Consider the following 22,411-nt stretch of genomic DNA (forward strand, 5'->3'; position numbering starts at 1 on the left):
GTATTGGGTAGATGCCGTGTAGTGTTTGTTTTGTTGTATCAAATGATGGATTTCTTATGGCGATGGTGTACTCAAAAATGTATTAAGTTGCAATGACACATTTGTATTCCACTAGCTGCATATCACATATAAATCCTATCATGGAGGTGCATCAATTTTCAGGTGAAGTCATTTGGTAATTTAAAAAACTACACAATTTCCTTTATTAGGTGATGATGCAACTACAGTTTAAATTGTTTTAACCCATTATTCTAATAAAATGCTAAACTTTTCAAATCCAACTGCATTACAAATATATTCTGTATAAATGAAAAATGCATACAGACTATATAACGTCCACACAATGTTAAAGGCCACATAATCAATGTTGTAGCTAACCATAAGAATAAATTCAAGGCAAGCAGGATTGTATTACATACATTTTTCAGCATTGCTTTATGATTTCCCCCAGTCAAGAGCTTTCATGAATTCCTCTTCTGTAAACGACAACATCTTGGCAGCTTCAAAATGCATCTGCTCAAGCAAGGGGAAAAATGTCAGTTTAAGGAGAAATATCAGTAATGATACAGTCTTTTAATAATTACTTGCATTTAATATGAAGACTTACTTTTTGCCTTTTCAGTATATCAATCAGTTTGAGCTGTTTTTTAAAACCCACTATCAGTTCTGCTTTTTGCTTTTCCAGCTTCTTGTTTTCGGCTTTTAAGGTTTCTATTTTTTTATGCGCCTGGTCCGCTGTGTCCTTATGGAAAGGATAGACATAAAACAAGTCTATTTAACCTGGGTTATACAACAAGTGACAGAAGCCTAACTTGAATACCAAAATCTGAACTATACTAATAGCATGGCACTATTTGTAGTGTAAATGATGATTGATGTGATCACTAAATGCACTGATAGGTGGTTTAATTTACCTTGCTCATCTGCTTGATCTTGCTCAGTTGTGTCTTGGACCTCTCAACTTCCTCCAAGGCTCTGTTCAGTCTTACCTCTACGGCACTGTGATTGGTTGCTGCCTGTTTTTGTGCTCTCTTCAAACCCTCGATTTCCTTTGTTAAACACACGGGGGGCAAGCTAATTCAGTAAAAGCATTTTGTGTAATGTTTTTATACCGCACCTACACACATTTTCAAAGGCACTGTAATGATAATGGTAATATTTGATTAGATAGCTACAACAACTGACTGTCATCACAGTTACTTATTAACTTCATATTTCTGAAATGAAATGCTAATAGTTATTCATTTAAACAAATAATTGTGACTACTAAGCATTAGGAAGCCATCAACCATTAATTTGTATTTTCTTTGGGTGTGGACATACACTGAGTGTACAAAACATTAGGAACACCTGCTCTTTCCATGACAGACTAACCAGGTGAATCCATGTGAAAGCTATGATCCCTAATTAATGTAACTTGTTAAATCCACTTCAATCAGTGTAGATGAAGGGGAGGAGACCGGTTAAAGAAGGATTTTTAAGCCTTGCGACAATAGAGACATTGAAAGCGTGAATGGGAAAGACAAAATATGTAAGTGCTTTTGGACAGGGTCTGGTAGTAGGTGCCAGGCGCACCGGTTTGACTGTGTCAAGAACTGCAACGCTGCTGGGTTTTACACGCTCAACAGTTTCCCGTGTGTATCAAGAATGGTCCACCAGCCAAAGGATATCCAGCCAACTTGACACAACTGTGGGAAGCATTGGCGTCAACATGGGCCAGCATCCCTGTGGAACGTATTTCGACACCTTGTAGAGTCCATGCCCTGACGAGTTGAGGCTGTTCTGAGGGCAAAAGGGGGAGCAACTCAATATTAGGAAGGTGCTCCTAATATTTTGTACACTCAGTGTATGTCTCTGTTGTGATCCCTCCCAGTGGGAAATATTATACAACCATGTTTCACCCCACCCCTGGTCAAGGCGAGGGCAATGTCGCTGGGGGATTTCTCTGAATTCCAAAGATATCTGTCACATGGGCGCCGCACAACCACCAGCTGCAGGAGAGGTTCACCTTACAGGCTAATCATGTTAATGAGGCCATGCCAGGCATTCCCCTGTTGAGGGGTTGATTTCATCCTTTATTAACCTCTTAAGGATCTGACCCTTTTTTTAAATTTTGGCCTAAAATGACATACCCAAATCTAACTGCCTGTAGCTCAGGACCTGAAGCAAGGATACAGTGGGGGAAAAAAGTATTTAGTCAGCCACCAATTGTGCAAGTTCTCCCACTTAAAAAGATGAGAGAGGCCTGTAATTTTCATCATAGGTACACGTCAACTATGACAGACAAATTGAGGTAAAAAAATCCAGAAAATCACATTGTAGGATTTTTAATTTATTTATTTGCAAATTATGGTGGAAAATAAGTATTTGGTCACCTACAAACAAGCAAGATTTATGGCTCTCACAGACCTGTAACTTCTTCTTTAAGAGGCTCCTCTGTCCTCCACTCGTTACCTGTATTAATGGCACCTGTTTGAACTTGTTATCAGTATAAAAGACACCTGTCCACAACCTCAAACAGTCACACTCCAAACTCCACTATGGCCAAGACCAAAGAGCTGTCAAAGGACACCAGAAACAAAATTGTAGACCTGCACCAGGCTGGGAAGACTGAATCTGCAATAGGTAAGCAGCTTGGTTTGAAGAAATCAACTGTGGGAGCAATTATTAGGAAATGGAAGACATACAAGACCACTGATAATCTCCCTCGATCTGGGGCTCCACGCAAGATCTCACCCCGTGGGGTCAAAATGATCACAAGAACGGTGAGCAAAAATCCCAGAACCACACGGGGGGGACCTAGTGAATGACCTGCAGAGAGCTGGGACCAAAGTAACAAAGCCTACCATCAGTAACACACTACGCCGCCAGGGACTCAAATCCTGCAGTGCCAGACGTGTACCCCTGCTTAAGCCAGTACATGTCCAGGCCCGTCTGAAGTTTGCTAGAGTGCATTTGGATGATCCAGAAGAGGATTGGGAGAATGTCATATGGTCAGATGAAACCAAAATATAACTTTTTGGTAAAAACTCAACTCGTCGTGTTTGGAGGACAAAGAATTCTGAGTTGCATCCAAAGAACACCATGCTTTGGGGCTGTTTTTCTGCAAAGGGACCAGGACGACTGATCCGTGTAAAGGAAAGAATGAATGGGGCCATGTATCGTGAGATTTTGAGTGAAAACCTCCTTCCATCAGCAAGGGCATTGAAGATGAAACGTGGCTGGGTCTTTCAGCATGACAATGATCCCAAACACACCGCCCGGGCAACGAAGGAGTGGCTTCGTAAGAAGCATTTCAAGGTCCTGGAGTGGCCTAGCCAGTCTCCAGATCTCAACCCCATAGAAAATCTTTGGAGGGAGTTGAAAGTCCGTGTTGCCCAGCGACAGCCCCAAAACATCACTGCTCTAGAGGAGATCTGCATGGAGGAATGGGCCAAAATACCAGCAACAGTGTGTGAAAACCTTGTGAAGACTTACAGAAAACGTTTGACCTGTGTCATTGCCAACAAAGGGTATACAACAAAGTATTGAGAAACTTTTGTTATTGACCAAACACTTATTTTCCACCATAATTTGCAAATAAATTCATTAAAAATCCTACAATGTGATTTTCAGGATTTTTTTTCTCATTTTGTCTGTCATAGTTGACGTGTACCTATGATGAAAATTACAGGCCTCTCTCATCTTTTTAAGTGGGAGAACTTGCACAATTTGTGGCTGACTAAATACTTTTTTCCCCCACTGTATGCATATTCTTGATACCATTTGAAAGGAAAAACTGAAGTTTGTGGAAATATGAAATTAATGTAGGAGAATATATCACATTAGATAAAAGATAATACAAACAAAAAAACATGCGTTTTCTATTTTTTGTTTTGTTCCATCATCTTTGAAATGCAAGAAATGCCACAATATAATATTGCAGTTTAGGTGCAATCTAGATTTTGGCCACTAGATGGCAGCAGTGTGTGTGCAAAGTTTCAGATTGATCCAGTGAAGCATTGCAATACTGGACTATTTTGTATCAAGTCTGCCCAAATGTGCCGACTTGGTCAATCGATACATTTTCAAGTACATAACTATAGAGAACATACAAAAATGATATGGTAATACAAAATGTAAGTTTACACACTCCCAGGAATGTCATACATGATGGATTATTTGCTTATACACTAACTTTCACACATCTAGATGGCCGGGCGGGGTGGGTATGGAGCCAGAGACAGCAAGGGTTCAAACTGTAGAACCCAGTTCCAACATTTGAATATAAAAATTGATTTTATCAAACAAAACTGCTACATTTTATCTCTGGGACCCTCAGGTTGACAAATCAGAGCAAGATTACTGAATGTAAGTACATTATTTACCTTCAGAGGTGAATGTATCAAACCAGTTGCTGTAATAAGTTTGTTGTTGTGCACTCTCCTCAAACCATAGCATGGTATTTTTTCACTGTAATAGCTACTGTAAATTGGACGGTGCAGTTAGATTAACAAGAATTTAAGCTTTCTGCCCATATAAGACATGTTTATGTCCTGGAAAGTTTGCTGTTACTTACAACAGTCATGCTAATCACATTAGAGCACGTTAGCTCAACCATCCCATATACCGATCCCGTAGAGGTCTAAGCTGTACAATGCCCCCCTGCCCATTCAGCAATAAGACCGGTCTATAAACGTCTTGGTTTCTCTCAGTCACTGTTCATGGACTTCATGATTACAATATGTGCTGTTTATAATATTACCAAAAGACTAACTAGAAAGAGAATCAATGTAATAACTGTTTTATCCTTGACACCCACCTTCTGTAGAGCAGTTACTTCTTGCTGGAGCCCATCACATTTTCTGTTTGACTCCTCCGCTAAAGTTCTGTGTTTCTCTATCTGGGTTTGCTGAATGTTTGTGGTCTTCTGTAGTCTGGTTCGATCCTCCTCTATCCCCTTTATGTTGGTGCTTAAACTACTGTTTGCATCATCCTATAACAAATACATGTTTTATACTTGTTTCAATGTTACTCCAAAAATATACCTAATCTCTCATATTTCTATCATTACCTTCTTGTTGCACTCATATGCTAGCCGGTTTAATTCTTCTTGCATTACACAAAGTTTTGCTTTGAGAAAACGGATCTGAGCATCTAAAACACAGCACACAAAAAAAAGATACTATAGTTACATAAAGAATGATATAATTTTAAGGATATGCGAGAAGCTCGATGAACAGAAGGCTGAAACAATTGATATTCTGGAACTCTGATAAATAACTTAATTTTTTGTAATGTCATGTTTTTGCAAAGACCCATTCTTGTGCTCCAGATGTGATATTGTGAATGTGTGAGAATGCCACAGAAAGTGTAATACATGAAATCAGAATTCACCTGATCCCATCTCATCCCCAACACTGGGCATGACGTCTTCCATAAGATTGTCATGAGTATCTCCATCATCCAGCTTCCCCTCAATGTTACGTATTGTTTTAGTCAAGGAAAAATCCACAAAATCTTCAAGAACTGCAACATCCTCAACTGCAGATGCCTTTGTTGTTCTGAAATAAAATAACAAATAAACAAAATACAACTCAAACAAAAAGTTAAAAAAGTCATAACAAACATGAGGAACTGAAGATCCACAATGATGGACACTCATTAAGCCATAACCTTTCACATTAATCTTCCAGTGTTTCCAATAGATATTTGTGTGAACATTTGTGACAAGGATAAAAAAAAAAAAAAAAGGATAACATTCTTACTGTGCCTTTCTCAGGTTTGCAGGAGGTCTGTTTTGTGAATTGGATTTTGAAGTGACCCTTTTCTTTGTCACTACCTGAGCAAGGGAAATATGACTTAGGGAGAATTTCAATTGCATTTCCTTGATTCCTCACATCCACTCACCTCGCCTCCTTCTCAAAACCCATTGGATGAGAAGGTCAGAGGTACCTCCCCTCTGACCTTCTCATCCAATGGGTTTTGAAAAGGAGGTGAGGGGAGAGGACACAAGGACTCAAGGAAATGCAATTGAGATTCTCACCTAGTTTTACTAAGTGATTACATTACCTTTGCCTCTCTGAGATTACATTTTACATATCAAACTGAATTGAATACTGCACCTTAGCAGTGGGCTTCCTAACTGAAGATTCCAGCATGTTCACATTCCTAAAGACAAATACAAATACATATATTCTTATCCAGTCTACTACACTGAAATGGTATACGTTTTGAGCAATGCAATATTGTATTACCTGAAATCCTCCTCCTCATCCTCATCCTCAATGTCAACATCAAGGTGGAAAGAGATTGGCTTTGACAAGACTTCATTTTGGTCACTCTGAAAAAAAAGAAGAAAAAAAAACACTAATCAGGACAAAAAGTTTAAATAAAACAAATATGATGTCTAAAAATGAATGTTTTATGTTGTTCTGAAGAGTGTCAATTGGTCAGGTAGCTAGCTAAACCACTTACCATAACCTGTTCCGCTTGCCTTACTAGTTCAGCTGTTTTTGCCTCCAGCTCTGCATTTATACGTCTGGAATGGGAGAAATATGCTCTTTTTTTATGCTATCTTCATCTGGTTACAGCATCTCATATGATACAGTCTACATTGACTCAACAGATGTTTGGGCAAGGAACCTTACTTGTATTCCTCCTCTTTAGCAAGTAGGTCTATCGTGGATGGTTTCTTTGAGGGGACAGAGGCTGGACGTCTCACAGATCTTCCTCCTTGAGACCTTTCTGCCTTGGATAACATGGGTATTTTGGGCTAAATAAACAAATGTAGTAAGTTAGGTAGCTCATAAAAATACAGTAGTTGTTGGTTCTTTTAGCCAACAGGCATATAACATTTCAAAGGAACAACACGTTCATTGAAAGTCAGTCTGCGTATAATGTACAGTTATTCACATAACCTACGATCTATCTCTGAGTTAGGCTAGTTTTAGCGATATCAAAGATATTGATAGGGTTTCCCCATAGACTTAAATAGACATCGCATCATTGTATCTGTCCTATTATGGCGTCTGTGAGAGCATGGGCAGAGCCATTTTGAAGTAGTCAAATGTCTTCTTCTACTAACGTTACTTCTATGAGTAACAAACAAACTGAAAGGGTGCACACTGCCACCTATAGTGTGTTGTTTGAACAGGTAAAAAGTTGGCGATTTACTGCCACCTGCAGTTATGGAATGTTTCCTCAAGAGTATAATTAATCGGCTGATCCCTCGTGACAACGGAATTATGTGATCCTCTGAAGTCCCGCGTTCTTTTATAGCTCAACGCTCCCACCCAGTTGACTACTTCACATTGGTGGAAGTCGTCAATGGCGCTACCCATGCGAAAACGGGTCCTCTATCTATCTCTATGGGTTTTCCCTATTTATCTGTGGCCATACATAACGTATACTAGCAGCTAACGTACTGTTTTAGCTAGCTAGCATGCTAACTATCTAGCTGGCAGTTAGCTAACTTAGATCTTAAACAGCGATATAGCTAGGACACATAAAGGTGACTATAGCTAGTTAGCTAGTTCTTCTTGTATTTGTGAATGGGTATGTTACAGTTTTTTAGCAGTATAATACTGTAGCCAGTTGTTTGAAACAATACATTGACTCACCTCATGCAGTCTTCTTTCAGACATTTTGTTGTGCTGAATCTGGCGGGTGGCGTTGCGGTTGCATAGCAACAAGTCGAGGCTAAATGATTTTCTCGACCGTGCAACCAAAGGCGGAGGAACACGCACTTTTGCTGTGTGAGTCTCTGTTTTTCACAATCTTGACTTTGATACATTTAGCAAAAATATGATGTTAGGTGCCGTTGTGGACTAATGAACACATTCATTTGAGTTGTTAGCTAAACATAAAATGTGTTGTAAGCTGAAATGTGCAAATGTGTAGGACAGCATGTGCTAAGGCTAACAGATTCGCTGCATGTCTACACATGGAGCATAATGCCATTATAGACATATTCATGTGTTTACCATTGATTGCAAATAATTGCATTTAAATGAAATAGCAATTTCAAAATGTTATTTTACAAACTCATTGGATTATTGAAGACCACGACCATAGTACTGCTCATTCATACATTTTTATAAAGCATTTTTACTGTGGACATTTAAGCCAAATCATGTTGCCATTAGGCACACAGTACTTTGCTGCTCACCACGGCGGTGTAAAAACCAAAAATAAAAAGCTGGTTATTCTTCCCTCGTGTACTGCGCCTGCGCCGCAGAAGCCTGACAGCAGCAGCAGGAGTAGCAGCAGCATATTACCGTTCTCTTAGCAGCAGGATATTATGCTGGCAGCACGATCGCGGATTTTCTATTTCAAAATAAGAGTTCTCCTGCAAAGACATGCTAAACTGGGAATGTAGATTTTTTTTGACGTATTTTGTATTTATACCGTTATTTATTTTGAACGTTTACACAAATACTGGAATGTTGAAAGCTATTCTGTAGGATATATTTAAAGAAATACACTTTTAATAAAATACAAATATATGTTACTGGAATTATTCAAAATATAATTTTCAAAACTTAAATGGGTCTCTTGTGCTGGGCAACGGGTTTAATACAGAGTACTGGTGACTCCTTACTCCACCCACTCCTTTCACTGCAACTCAATACACGGTGGGATACTTATTGGCTTGTAGAGAGATAACTTTTCTACCTGTCTCAGCTAAAGTGGGGTGGGAAATACTCAGTAGGATGTAGTTTTGGAGGGGGACTGTGTCGCACGGCCTGCTGCTGGCTTTTCACTCCGCCCCTCCATAGCCCCCAATGTAATACACTGTAATTGACTGTACATGGGATACATATTGGCTTGTAGAGAGAGAGAACGAGGACAGGAAAAAAACTTTTTGGTGAAAAAGTAACAAATTAAAAAAAATATGTAGAGGTAGCTCTACAGCTATATTGGTCTGCTAATACAGGACTAGTAAAGGCCCAGTGTACAACTTTTGTGAATTTTTTGCACCCCTACTTCCCACTCCCAAAACTAACCATATTTGGTTAGTAGAGACCCTACTGAGTCTTCCCCACCCCAGTTTAGCTGAGACAGGTAGTAAAGTTCTCTCTACAACCCAATATGTATCCCATATACAGTATATTACAGTGTATTGCATTGGGGACTATGGAGGGGGTGGAGAACGAAGTGCTGCTGGGTATGTACGACACAGTCCCTCTCCAAAACGACACATATTTGATTAGTAGAGACCCTACTGAGTATTTTCCACCCCACTTTAGCTGAGACAGGTAGAAAACTTCTCTCTACAGCCCAATATTCTCAACATACAGTACCAGTGTCAACATATTTTCATTATTGGTATTAAAAATTATATTTTTAAAAGCATATTTTTTATTTGTTGTCATAAATTATTGATTGCATTTTCTTGTTGTCACAATAGAAGTGGCCATTGATTAAAATGCAATATATTTTGAATGTGTTATCCACATTGCAATGTTTTGAAATGCGGGCTTTTATTTAGAAGGTGTCTACATTAACATACAAAATGACGTCATTGTTTGTGCTGCTGGCAGAATACTAGTCAGCATCACCAACACTTCCACCACTAGTGTTTGCAAACGCACGGGTCGCCCCAAGGCTGCGAAGGAATCCTGAGGAAAGCGTGCATTTTGTATTCCTCTGTACTTGTGATTTTTTAAAGTAATTTTTTTTCTTTTTTATATGTCTGTGCATGGTGTTCGAAATTAACCGTCTAACCATGTTTTCCCGGCACCGTTTCTACCCTGGAACTGAGTCCACGTACATCGCAAATGAGAACGGGTGGGTCTGTAATGTACAGTAGAAAAATAACTGATTTCTCGAGGTCCAGGTTGAGGCCTGCATGTTAAAGATCCCCTTCCTCCCATCCTGAATCTCATCGTGATGACTGAGGATCAACAACCTGATCAGCACCCGAAGCTGGGCTCTGGAATAAGCACGTTACCATCCCTAGTTCCTGGACTGCAAGGGACTGAGGCCAGTGCTTTGCAGCTCAAAATAAAGAATTCCATCTGGTAAGGAGGACCATTAGCTAGCATTTTGCTACTTTGCTTGCTAGCTAGTTCGCTTACGTTAGTTGAGCCAGCTTAATATGTTTTGCCATTATAGTGTTGCTACCTCTAGCTAGCTAGCCAGATATTTAATTAGCCAGCTCATTACTAACTAGCAGCTTCTGTGTGTAATTTAGCATCCCCCGCCCCCATTTCATCAACGTAAACATGTCAACATTTGTGTTTGGCGTTGACAATATGACATTTTTTACACTTTTTCGTACATTTCCTGGACCAAGAGCTAATAATGTTTACTATAAATTATTTTTTATATAAATTGTACGCACATTTTGTTATGAAATAGCGCGTGCGGCATGGCATGTTGGTCACGTATTCATGACGACAGCAGCAAGTTATCGGTGCCTTTTCGTGGTATTCGACAGGTCCTGACTAAAAGGGTCAAAATGGGTGATTTTATTAACAACCCGGGTGCTGCAAGAAACCTCGCCGTTGGTAACTAACATTAGCTAGCTGGACCCATTGAGGTATGTATGGGCTGGACCTGTGCATTGTGCATGGTTTCCGTATCCTCATTAGTGCAAGCGCTCTAGCCAATTTGCGTAATTTCGGGAAAACAGAATAATATGTAGCTAGTACGCTTGTCCGCGGTACAACTAAGTTAGCTAACGGGAGTTAGCCAGTGTTGCACGCCTGCGCTAACTGGGTTGAAAACCACTACCACCGTCATTGTTTTTGTTGCATGTCTCGACATGTATTTAAAAATCCATGGAGGTATGAATGGCTATGGTAATAATAGCACAGCCTTCCCTGCACCGTAGCATATATTGATACATAATCAATGACCTGCATGTTGTATCAGTACAAACCTGCAAAATATTATTCGGCTACATTCAACAATCTGTTCACAGATCTGTAGGTAAAGATTGTTGCACTCATACATCAGTCAGCTTCCAGAATTAAATGCTCCATTTGCACTGATATGCACGTTTCACCTGTTGTTGCCTTAACCTTTTTTTCATATAGAAACTGCCTACATTAATTATGAAGTATCATAAGGAACCATAATATGCTAATAGATGTGGGTATTTTTTTGTTGCGTTTGAACAGTTGTTGACTGATGTTTCAGATATTCAGACTTAAATGTTCATGGTCTAACTTAATACCACCGCATTATGTGGTGCACAATCATTCAGAACGACCTGTTATTTGTGATTTGTCTTGGTTGCAATATTGTGTGAATAGTTTATTAGATTATATATAGTGAAATGGCAGGAACTGAAACACACAGACTGTGGAATTACAACATTGGGGAAAGTCATGACTGGCACTTTTATAAACTTTTCTAATATAATGAACATCAGATAAAAAATATAAAACCACTTAGGTAACATGTAACCTTAGCCAAGTCATAAATTGCAAAATGCCACCACCTAGGCTTATATTAATCATATCGGAAAATATGCGACAGTATATTTGTTGATTCTCTGCACAGTAATCTGCTGTAAGGCTGGTGTCCCCTAGTGCTACCCCCAAACCAGTGTGAAGGAATTCGGCCCTGGATGACATGGATCCATACGTGGGATATCACTTCCCTACTTTGAAGGGTATCATTTCCATCATCAATACATTGACTTGATGTTTTATGGTCAACATCAGAAATTCTTATGGAATACATTTTTTCAACTATTTTCCATCCTAAAATTAGGAATAAGCAAAGGCTTTGATTTCTGGTCAAACAAAGGGGTCCCCTCTGTTTCCATTTACTGTAACCAGCGTCCTCAACTGACTCACTGAGCACCGACCGACACCAGACGTGCATGGACGTTGAAAAGTAGTTTCACAAGTTTAGACGGCACATTACAGTACAGGAAAGAAAAGTAGAGTATATATCAGCACAGTACAATACAGCACTGTACAGTAGAGTAAAGCACACTAGAGTACAGTATAATGTACTGAACTCTACTTTGCTGTACTTTACTCTGCTCTACTATGATGTCCAAACTTGAGAAACAGACTTCTATGATTGGTTCAGATTTGGTCAGGTCCGTACCAACCAAATGTGGTCGTGTTTGGGGGGGAGCACATTAGAATAATAGCCAATGTGTAGAATAATACCCAAACATGCAAAGAAGGATATTGCATTTTTCTACTTTTGTGTACCTATTCAGGATACATCACAATGAATACATCACATATCCATAATTATTAGGGATTTGCATCTTTCCCTTTCAAGACGAGTCGATACGTATCTAGATACTTTTGTATATATAGTGTATGTGGACACCCCTTCAAATTAGTGGATTCGGCTATTTCAGCCACAACCGTTGCTGACAGTTCGAGCACACAGCCATGCAATCTCCATAGACAAACATTAGCAGTAGAATGGCCTTACTGAAGAGCTCAGTGACTTTCAACGTGGCACCGTCATAGGATTCCACCTTTCCAACAAGTCAGTTAGTCAAATTTCTGCCCTGCTAAAGCTTCCCCGGTCAACTGTAAGTGCTGTTATTGTGAAGTGGAAACATCTAGGAGCAACAATAGCTCAGCCGCGAAGTGGTAGGCCACACAAGCTCACAGAACGGGTTCGGGCTAGGCCGCTTAGTTCCAGTGAAGGGAAATCTTAACACTACTGCATACAATGACATTCTAGACGATTCTGTGCATCCACATTTGTGGCAACAGTTTAGGGAAGTCCCTTTCCTGTTTCAGCATGACAATGCCCCTGTGCACAAGGCGAGGTCCATACAGAAATGGTTTGTCGAGATCGGTGTGGAAGAATTTGACTGGCCTGCGCAGAGCCCAGACCTCAACCCCATCGAACACCTTTGGGATCAATTGGAACGGCGACTGCGAGCTAGGCCTAATTGCCCAACATCAGTGCCCGACCTCACTAATGCTCTTGTGGCTGAATAGAAGCAAGTCCCCGCAGCAATGTTCCAACACCTAGTGGAAAGCCTTTCCAGAAGAGTGGAGGCTGTTATAGCAGCAAAGGGGGGACCAACTCCATATTCATTCCCATGATTTTGGAACTTTTGGTCATGTGGTGTACATGGTCACAAAGCATAATACCCATAAAAACATATGGTTCCAATGGTTTTTCCACCATTAATTTTTCACATTGTGAATAAGCTTACCTTGGCATGACGTTTTGATAGCCATGTAATTCTCTCTCAGACAAGGTGAGTTTTATTAATATATTCACCTCAATTGCTATGATAATTATTGATAAAAGTTACCTTGTCCAAGAGAGATTTGTGCGGTTATCAAAACGTCACGCCAGGGTAAGCCTACACGAAACACAGACCTTGTATGAAAAATGAATGGTGAACGATTGGAACCATTTCCAGGTTTTATGACTCTATATCTGCCTTCCATATCAGCGGCGGAAGGTGGCCGAGATACAGCGGTGTTCGTCAGACCATGAGACATCCCGAAAAATCATTATTCTGATGAAAGGGGAGACTCATGAACCCTATGGTGTTCTCCATTTTGCTCTACGACCCCCACAAGTGTCACGGGACTTGTCTGAAGTAACCCATACAAATGAATGGCAGTATGGAGGTAGTTTTGTGCCAACAAAAATAAGATGTTAAGTATGTGTCCAAATTTTTTTTATAGGACAGACACTTCAAAACCTTATTCCTTATGATTTATTTTTTGACTGTTGTTTTTGCAGTTTATGAATTTGTTATTCAATGCATTTCTATGGGCTATAGTAGTAAAGGCCAAATTCAATATTTTATTAAATCATATAAAAAATAAATGTGATACCTAAAGGGGTCCTAAAATTCAAACTCAATTAGCTAACGGGTTAGACTTTTAGAGGTTAACTTTCATTCTGAAACAACTTCATATTTCCGAGTTATTCATATATTAGTTTAGAAAAACTTGAAATTGGCATGGAAGCTAGATAGCTAGCTAGCAAAGCTACCAGCTAGCTATAGCTAGCTACTGTAGCTGCTTATCAAAGGTAGATAGCTAACTGGTTAATTTAACAAATAAATGTACAAGGTATTTCTTAATGTTTCTTTAGCTGGCAAATTTATTTGATCATGCTTTGTGATACACGCTGTTTAATCCAAACATATCACCCACTCCCCTACAGTAGAACCTAATAAACAGCATCAGGCGGAAACAATAAAATTTGGCGGCACTTTTTGTCCTACCAGATCTGCGACGAGAAGGTTCTAGCTAGTGTATCCCTCTGTCTTTTGACTCTTGTTGGATGTAGTTGTCCTGTTTATCATGTCCCAGGCTCCCATGGCTCTTATGATTATTTATTTACAAGTTAATTACAATTTGCTTTTTGCTGTACTTGATAGAGCAGACCTAGTCTCATGTGCAGAAGTAAGCCTTCTGGCGCGAGAGATTCATAGGGAGGAGGAGACTAGAGCATACTCGGAACGTCTGACTGAACGGACGCACATTTGAGCACCCCAGTACGGTCCATTTACTTTGTGGTGTTATAATTTATGCTATGAAATCCTGCGATTTCATTGGAGCAGTTCTCCCTCTTAGCAAATAGCTGGCAAAACAATCGAAGCAATGTTCGCTTGACCTTGAACGCAGAGCTGGCAGTCACTGAGGGGCAGAGTAGTAAGTAACTGAACAGCTTGTTTTGAACAATATATTTTTGAAACCGGAACATGTACACATTTACCCCAGTTTTATGAGCATTTAAAACATAATCCATATATTTGTTTTTATATACTATAATTTTTTATTGCCAATCAAAGGTGGGGTGCCGTCCCTAACGATGAGCCGCCACTGGTTTACAGAGATCTCTTCTCCTCACTTCGGCCATGCATTATGCCTCGCAAAACTGATTGCTCGTTACCCTGTATATCTAAAAATGACCATATACACACTGATTGTTTTAAAGCAAAACTTCCAAAAACTATTGCTGATGGTGAACCTGAACAATCAAAATAAAATATATTGTAAACCCCGTTCAGCAGGTATAGCCAGATGAGACTTGTCTCCGGTAGCATACTTTATTCTGGTAAAACACAATTTTCAACAACGCATAGATAACAATAACCTAGCAAATTACATAGGTTGTCACTCAACTAATATCATGCAAGCCATTTTAGCATTTGAAAGCTGAAGTTGCCATGCAGATGTGTAAGATCAGGAACAGGCCGCCTACCTCACGTTGGTCAGCACGCAAAACTGGGCACAGTGCGCAGTTTGACTAGGCTACTGATATTGCCTGGGGTTGTCCGGCTCGCGTGCAAAATGACTTGTAGATCAATGACTGTCCACGCAGTTACATGTAGTTCGACACTGAAAGAGAGGACACATCAGTTGTCACAAAATATGAGGTATTTTCTTTTCGGAAGGTAGAAAGAATGTAATATGAGCAAAACAAATGTGTGAACAGTTGATTTGTAACATTTAAATCAGTTTTATGACCGATGCATGCTACATTTGGATCGGTTTGTGGTCGAGGACCGATGCATTCATCTTAAACATTTGAATATACATATCGGTGAATCGTTACATCCCTAATAATTATGCATTTCTGTATAGTACAGATCAGGGACCCATGATGTAATTCTGTTATCAGGTGTTGATCCACTTCACTTACTGTAGTTCAATAACCAAAGTAGATTATTTTTTTTTTAACTCAAGGTGTCATATCATAGTTGAGACCCCATTCTTTCTGCTGACATCTTTTGAATCGTAATTCAGAAGAGATAGTTTTTGGAAAACTGAGGGAGATTTTACTGTCATTCTGTTACAAAACTTTACATCTGTTCTTCAAGTAAATGTGTTTTTGTAACATTGTCAGTGGAAATTGTTGAACGTAGTCCTTGTGCATCGAGTTGTATGGTTTGTTTAACTTTGCATTCAAAATCGGAGTCTCGTCATTCTGTTACCATGGTATTGCCCTGATGTTACCTATAGCATAGAGTCCTGAATGGTGCACATTACACTTGACTGGGTGAGTGCAGCTAAATGTTAGTATAGCCTGAGTGATAGACGATACCTATGATCTACATTTGGAGAGCTGGCACACAAGCAAATGCTGCCTCCCATGGAAAATATCTGTCCTTGGCTTGGTTCTGGTGGTGCTGGACTGCCCTTTGGAAAGTTACGATGAGAGCTTTACATGTCTCTCGAGTCCGTGGGAGACTGAAGATTGATTAGGCAGTTCTTTCACTGAATAAAAATATAAACGCAACAATATAAATGTAAAGTGTTGGTCCAATGTTTCATGAGCTGAAATAAAAGATCACAGAAATGTTCCATACTCACAAAAAACCTGTTTCTCTGAAATGTTGTGCACAAATTTGTTTATATCCCAGTTAGAGCATTTCTCCTTTGCCAAGATAATTCATCCACCTGACAGGTGTGGCATATCAAGAAGCTGATTAAACAGCATGATCATTACACAGGTGCACCTCGTGCTGGGGACAATAATAGGCAACTCTAAAATGTGCAGTTTTGTCACACAACTCAATGCCACAATGTCTCAAGTTTTGAGGGAGTGTGCAATTGGCATGGTAACTTCAAGAATAGGCATGGTAACTTCAGGAATGTCCACCAGAGCATTTGCCAGAGAATTGAATGATCATTTCTCTACCATAAGCAGCCTCCAACTTCGCTTTAGTGTTGCCATACACCGCAGACCACGTGTATTGCATTGTGTGGGCGAGCGGTTTGCTAATGTCAACGTTGTAAACAGAGTGCCCCATGGTGGGGTTATGGTATGGGCAGGCATAAGCTACGGACAACGAACACAATTGCATTTTATTGATGGCAATTTGAATGCACAGAGATACCGTGACGAGCTCCTGAGGCCCATTGTGAGGCTCATATTTGTAAAGGTATCTTTGACCAACCGATGCATATCTGTATTCCCAGTCATGTGAAATCCGTAGATTAGGGCCTAATAAATGTATTTCAGTTGACTGATTTCCTTCTATGAACTGTAATTCAGTAAAATCTTTGAAATTGTTGCATGTTGCGTTTCTATTTTTATTCAGTATATTTACCTCAATTACAGATTGTCACATCTTTAGGCTTTGGCGTTGTTTTGCTCACACATATAGGCTAGAGATGCTTGCTTTTCCATGACTCTTGTCTCCTTTTAGGCCAGAAATACAACATCTTAGGAGAAAGAGAGTGAGATTTTAATATTTTGTCATTTCAAGACTCTTGTCAAATTTTCCCCGTGAACCAGCAGATGGGGTTGTCTGAGTAAAATACAGTACATCGGATTAAAATTTAGGCAAGTAAGTCTGTAATACATTAGATTAGGTAAATCTGCCCTTTAATTGACCTTTTACTGATTCACATTCAGTGTGTCTGTTATGCTGTGTGATTGAGTGTTCTGATAGTACGTTTGAGCATGACATGTTTAGCTCACTACATTGGAATAGCCAATAGTCTTGTCGCATGATTTATGCAAACACATTGTGGCATTAAAAATGTACCATCTTGCGTCTGTTAATGGAATGAAAATGGAGCTGAATGTAGCGTTTGAATTGATTCCACCGTTGTCTTCTCTCTCTCTGTCTGTAAGGACTGGGGAGGCAGTGTTTATCAGAATAGGAGGGGAAACAGGATAGAATAGGAAGGAGGGGATGAAATACCAACACAATGAGGATGATCGTCTTCAAAGAGAATTGAAAATGAGCTTCACCATGGCAAACATGAGGCGGTTTTCAGGAGTGCAGAATTCAATAGAAATTTTCACCGCTACTGTCGTGGTTAGAATTTCTTTGTAGTCTTGGAGGTCATTTAATTGCGTTTGGTGCTGTTTCTATATCTTGAGTGACATTTCCTGTCAATTTTTGTAGGGAATGCCATCGTAACAAAATGCCTGTAGATGTTTTTCAATTTTTACACTGGTCAGCATTTTATCAGATTTGTTTTTGCCAGATTACTGAATGACTGTCTTTGCATGGGTCACAAACAATCCCCTGCATTTTGGTCAGCCCTTAATTTCAATTAAACTAACAAATAAAGGAGGAAATTGAGCTATGTGAGAAGGACCCCTTAATGGATTCACTCCCTCCAAGCATGATCAGATACTGTATGTTTCTATTCCCTCTCTCGTTCTCACCTTCCTCTCTCAAGGAACTTTTGGAATTCAGTTTAGAATTGTTTTGTGCTTGGAGTGAATCTGATACAAACCTGCGACGCAACAGAACAAGCATTGTGGCTTGATTTGAATATTAGATAGGCCTGTAAATTCAAAGGGAACAGTAGAACATTAACTAATGTCAGGAATGTCAACTGAAAATGAGTTAAGGATCATTTTCGTTTCTGGCTCTGTGCTTGATGGACATTTTATTAGTTTAAGTGCATTCACATTGAGGGGAGGTAGGCCTACTATCTAGAGAAAAGGAGAAAATACAGGAGGGAAACTAGTTTTTATTCGTTTTATGTGTGTACACCTTTTCCTGTTGCACACATTCTACCCTTTCCTTGTTGTTGAACTTGTTGTTACATTTTTTATGCAATCTTGCTAGGGCTGTCCCCGACTAAAACAATTCTTCGTCGACCGAGAGTCGTCTGTTCTTTTGACCAATCGATCTTTTGGCCTGTCATTTCTAACTGAAAAGTTATTTTACTGAAATCTCTAATTTGTTTAGGAAAAACATTCCCTATTCCCTTAACCCTTGCTCTCTTTACGTGACACATGTATGCATTGCATGCACGTGACCAATAGGGCCTGACCTATAGCATATCATAATCACATCAATAAATTGGTTATAACAAACTCTGATCACCGTAACACATGTGAAAGAAAAATGGATGCAGAGGACGTGACAAACTCGAAACGGGGGAATGTTTGTTTACTGGTTGCTCAGGAGGTAAAGGGGAAGTCAGATGTGTGGAATACATTTGACTAGTTGTGGAAAATACTGGAGATCAAGAAAAATAAAGTAAGGAGAAAGCACTGCGTGTGCCAAACAGGGGCTGTTAGATTACAATCAATTTTTTTTGACCATTTGGAACAATGTAAACAACACAAAATAAATTCTAAGTGTACCAGAGAGTATGTTGTAATGTTTTAATTTTTAATTTTTTTGTAAAGCCTTTATTACAGCAAAAAAAAAACAGTTGCATGCATTCGTGAATGCAATTGCCGAAATGGAACGGTTTATTTATTGTTTGCAGCTAAGGGTCGCTTTGTTATTTTATTTTAGAACTAAAATGCTTGTTTGCATTTCAAATTATGAATGACCCGTATGCTGTGTGATGACATGAACGAATGAATGATTGATTGATACAGTAGCTTATAAGTATTGAAATATAGGCATAAGCATAAGGAAGTTACGGTATTAAGACTAAACAGGAGGCTCTCTTAGACCTACAGCTCGATCGATGATGGTTATACAAGGCTGCTATACTAAGCCTTCTAATGATAATGACATGACTTATTATAATGATGATCATAATAGGGATAATAACAATAAGAACATCAAGAAAAAGGAGGGTTATTATCATTTTTCAGACAATTTGGAACAGTGTAAACAACACAAAATAAATGATAAGTAATACTAGAGAGGCTGTTCTAACGAGAGAGAAACAAAGTGTAAAGCCTTTATAACAGCATAGCAAAGATTAAAAACAGCTGAATTTGTGAAACTGTTTATCCGACATGTTGTGGTTGCGTGAGGCTTGGTGCTCACGGAATCCGTAGGCTATTAAACAAACACTCAAACATGCAACAGAAGCAGGATCTGTCTTATTTTTGTAGATATATAGTGCCTTTGGAAAGTATTCATACCCCTTGACTTCTTTCACATTTTGTTATGTTACAGCTTTATTCTAAAATTGAGTCTGGCCACTCTACCATAAAGGCCTGATTGGTGGAGTGCTCCAGAGATGGTTGTCCTTCTGGAAGGTTCTCCCATCTCCACAGAGGAACTCTGGAGCTCTGTCAGCGTGACCATCGAGTTCTTGGTCACCTCCCTGACCAAGGCCCTTCTCCCCCGATTGCTCAGTTTGGCCAGGTGGCCAGCTCTAGGAAGAGTCTTGGTGGTTCCAAATTTCTTCCATTTACGAATGATGGAGGCCACTGTGTTCTTGGGGACCTTCAATGCTGCAGACATTTTTTGGTACCCTTCCCCAGGTCTGTGCCTCGACGCAATTCCTTCGACCTCATGGCTTGGCTTTTGCTCTGACATGCACTGTCAACTGTGGGACCTTATATAGACAGGTGTGTGCCTTTCCAAATCATGTCCAATCAATTGCATTTACCACAGGTGGACTCCAATCAAGTTGTAGAAACATCTCAAGGATGATCAATGGAAACAGGATGCACCTGAGCTCAATTTCAAGTCTCATAGCGAAGGGTCTGAATACTTATGTAAATAAGGTATTTCTGTTTTTTAATACATTTGCAAAAATGTCTAAACCTGTTTTTGTGAGACAGTCTGTGTACTGAAAAAACCTCTGTGGGTAAATGGTGGCTTTCAACGTTTGACTGACTCTTGAGTGGAGAGAGGGGATGTCATGTCTTTGGTGTTAGCTCCATTTAACAGTTGACCTACTGTATTTAAACCTCTGTGAAAGGTATGTTAGAACTGATTATAGTCCAATTGTCTACTTATCAACTTTTACCCCCAATTGTCCTATTCAGTTGAAACACTTTGAACTGTAGTGGGCTGTATCTGCTCCACACTCAATGTGGTGGCTGTTCAGATGGTATGTCAGGCTTCAGTTTAAAAGGTTCACCATCCCCACTCTAGCGTAAGAATATGAGATCCGAGAGGTTCAACGGGGTTGGATGTCTGCTCGCCGGGAGAGAAGTCAGCAATGTCCCGTCCCCCCGGTCTCCCCACGTTGATCATTCAGAATAACACAGCTTTGGTGCTCCAGCCTTCCCCAGTGTCATGCTACTGTCTGCGGTCGCTGGGGTTTAGAGGTGAATGTCAGGCAATCCTCTTTCTCCCTGAAGCAGCCATATTGAGGGAGGTTGGCAGACAGTGAGCAGCCAGGGCTGCCCCTTCCTGCCGGCTCTGACTGTTTACGTTCAATAGGGGGAGTTCAGGAGGGGCCAGCTGGGGGGGTGGGGAGAGTCTGCTCTGCTGCCTTTGGAAATCAGGGCACTCTTCAGGAAAAAAACATACACAGTCCCTATTAATGTAACATTTTAGGTTTAGTGTTTATTATTTCATAAGATGTGGATTATTTGCACATGTCAGGTCATATTACCAGTTATCTTTTTCGAATGTTGTTGATTTGTGTTTTGACTTTAGGCTCTTATATCTCAACGTTTCAGAATGATTTATTGAAATGCTGAAATAAGACCTGTTGTGTGGTAGATGTAGGCACATTAGTTGATGTTCATTCAAGGGTTTCTGAACCAATATGCAGCAGTTAGCTGCTTAGTGCAGAAAGGTTTTTGTGAGAGACAAAATCCAGCAAATATATACAATCAATCATGTAAATCTCAAGCTGTGGCGGTTGGTGCATTACACTAAATAAAGTAAAATAATTAGAACAGACATGTTCAAGTTTACCTCAGTGACCTGGTGCAGCTTGGATATAGATGAATGAGGCCAACATAGGCAGGGTGAGTGGGTTCATCACTCCGAGCTGAACTCCACTACTGCCAGCCCAGGGTTCAACAGGATGTGTTTAGAAACCAGACTTCCTCAGTCTTAATGTACGTACAGCCCTGCATGGCAATGGGTCCATGTTTCACATGAAAATCACCAAACTCAGCATTTAGGGACAGGTAGAGATACAAACTCATAGACTCCACTCTGACCCACAGGAATGTTTTTATTTCATTTTTTAAATCAAAATGTCAGAGGAATCTGTGCCATTTTTATACTGCAGGTTGATTTACCCCTAAACCCCCTTTGTAATGCCAGTCATCAATATTATTGTGTACCCTGCCCAGTGAGGTTATAGTCCTGACTAAGTGATTATAGGCAGAGCTTGTTAAGTAATGCTGTGTGGCCAGAACGGGGGTATAATTGCTGCAGAACATTTTAAAACTGGAGTGATGTGCAGTAAGGATCCGGCAGGGAGAATCTAAATCCTGTCTTTCCCTTTCGCAATCCCCTCCCAGCTCTCCACAGCAACAATGGCTTAACGAGGCGCTCTCTCTGTACCTGCCTGGCCTTACCTAGAAACAGCTTAATGAGAGGAACCTGGCAGACCTGCTTATTATCAACACTGAGAAATCCTGGCCTCACCTAGTAACAGTCCATTAAAGCTTACTTTCTCTGTCACAGCTAATAACAGTCTCCTGATTCTGACCTGCCCTGAGTAACCTAGTAACAGCCCCTCAGTCTGACCTGGCCCCATATCACACAGCAGCAACCTGACATTTGAACCTGACCTGTACTTTTACTTAATAACAAATAAGTCCTAGGTTCTGCCCCTTCATTGTAATAGATGATCAAATAGGAGCTGCCTGCCTCATTATGACCAGT

The 22,411-nt window shown here is 40.0% G+C and overlaps 1 protein-coding gene and 1 pseudogene across 2 annotated transcripts in view; one reads left to right on the forward strand and one right to left on the reverse strand.

Moving 5' to 3' along the window:
• Positions 1 to 419: 419 nt before the first annotated feature.
• On the reverse strand, positions 420 to 8,065 carry LOC311127340 (testis-expressed protein 9-like; annotated as a pseudogene). The gene is made up of 13 exons: positions 8,022 to 8,065; positions 7,602 to 7,763; positions 6,630 to 6,754; positions 6,457 to 6,520; positions 6,237 to 6,322; positions 6,105 to 6,150; positions 5,748 to 5,821; positions 5,377 to 5,543; positions 5,054 to 5,136; positions 4,802 to 4,975; positions 915 to 1,049; positions 608 to 742; positions 420 to 513 (listed from the first exon to the last, which is right to left on the reverse strand). The product of its transcript is annotated as a testis-expressed protein 9-like (transcript).
• A 1,515-nt stretch (positions 8,066 to 9,580) lies between these two features.
• Positions 9,581 to 22,411, forward strand: part of LOC311127341 (DNA-binding protein RFX7-like) — a 36,023-nt gene continuing 23,192 nt past the window's right edge. Inside the window, exon 1 of the mRNA XM_084159168.1 lies at positions 9,581 to 10,004. Coding sequence (XP_084015294.1) covers positions 9,874 to 10,004 — 131 coding nt within the window. The 5' untranslated portion in view covers positions 9,581 to 9,873. The remainder of the gene's footprint in view (positions 10,005 to 22,411) is intronic.

This window comes from Coregonus lavaretus (assembly GCF_964263955.1).
Source record: "Coregonus lavaretus genome assembly, chromosome: 4".
Lineage (NCBI taxonomy): Eukaryota > Metazoa > Chordata > Actinopteri > Salmoniformes > Salmonidae > Coregonus > Coregonus lavaretus.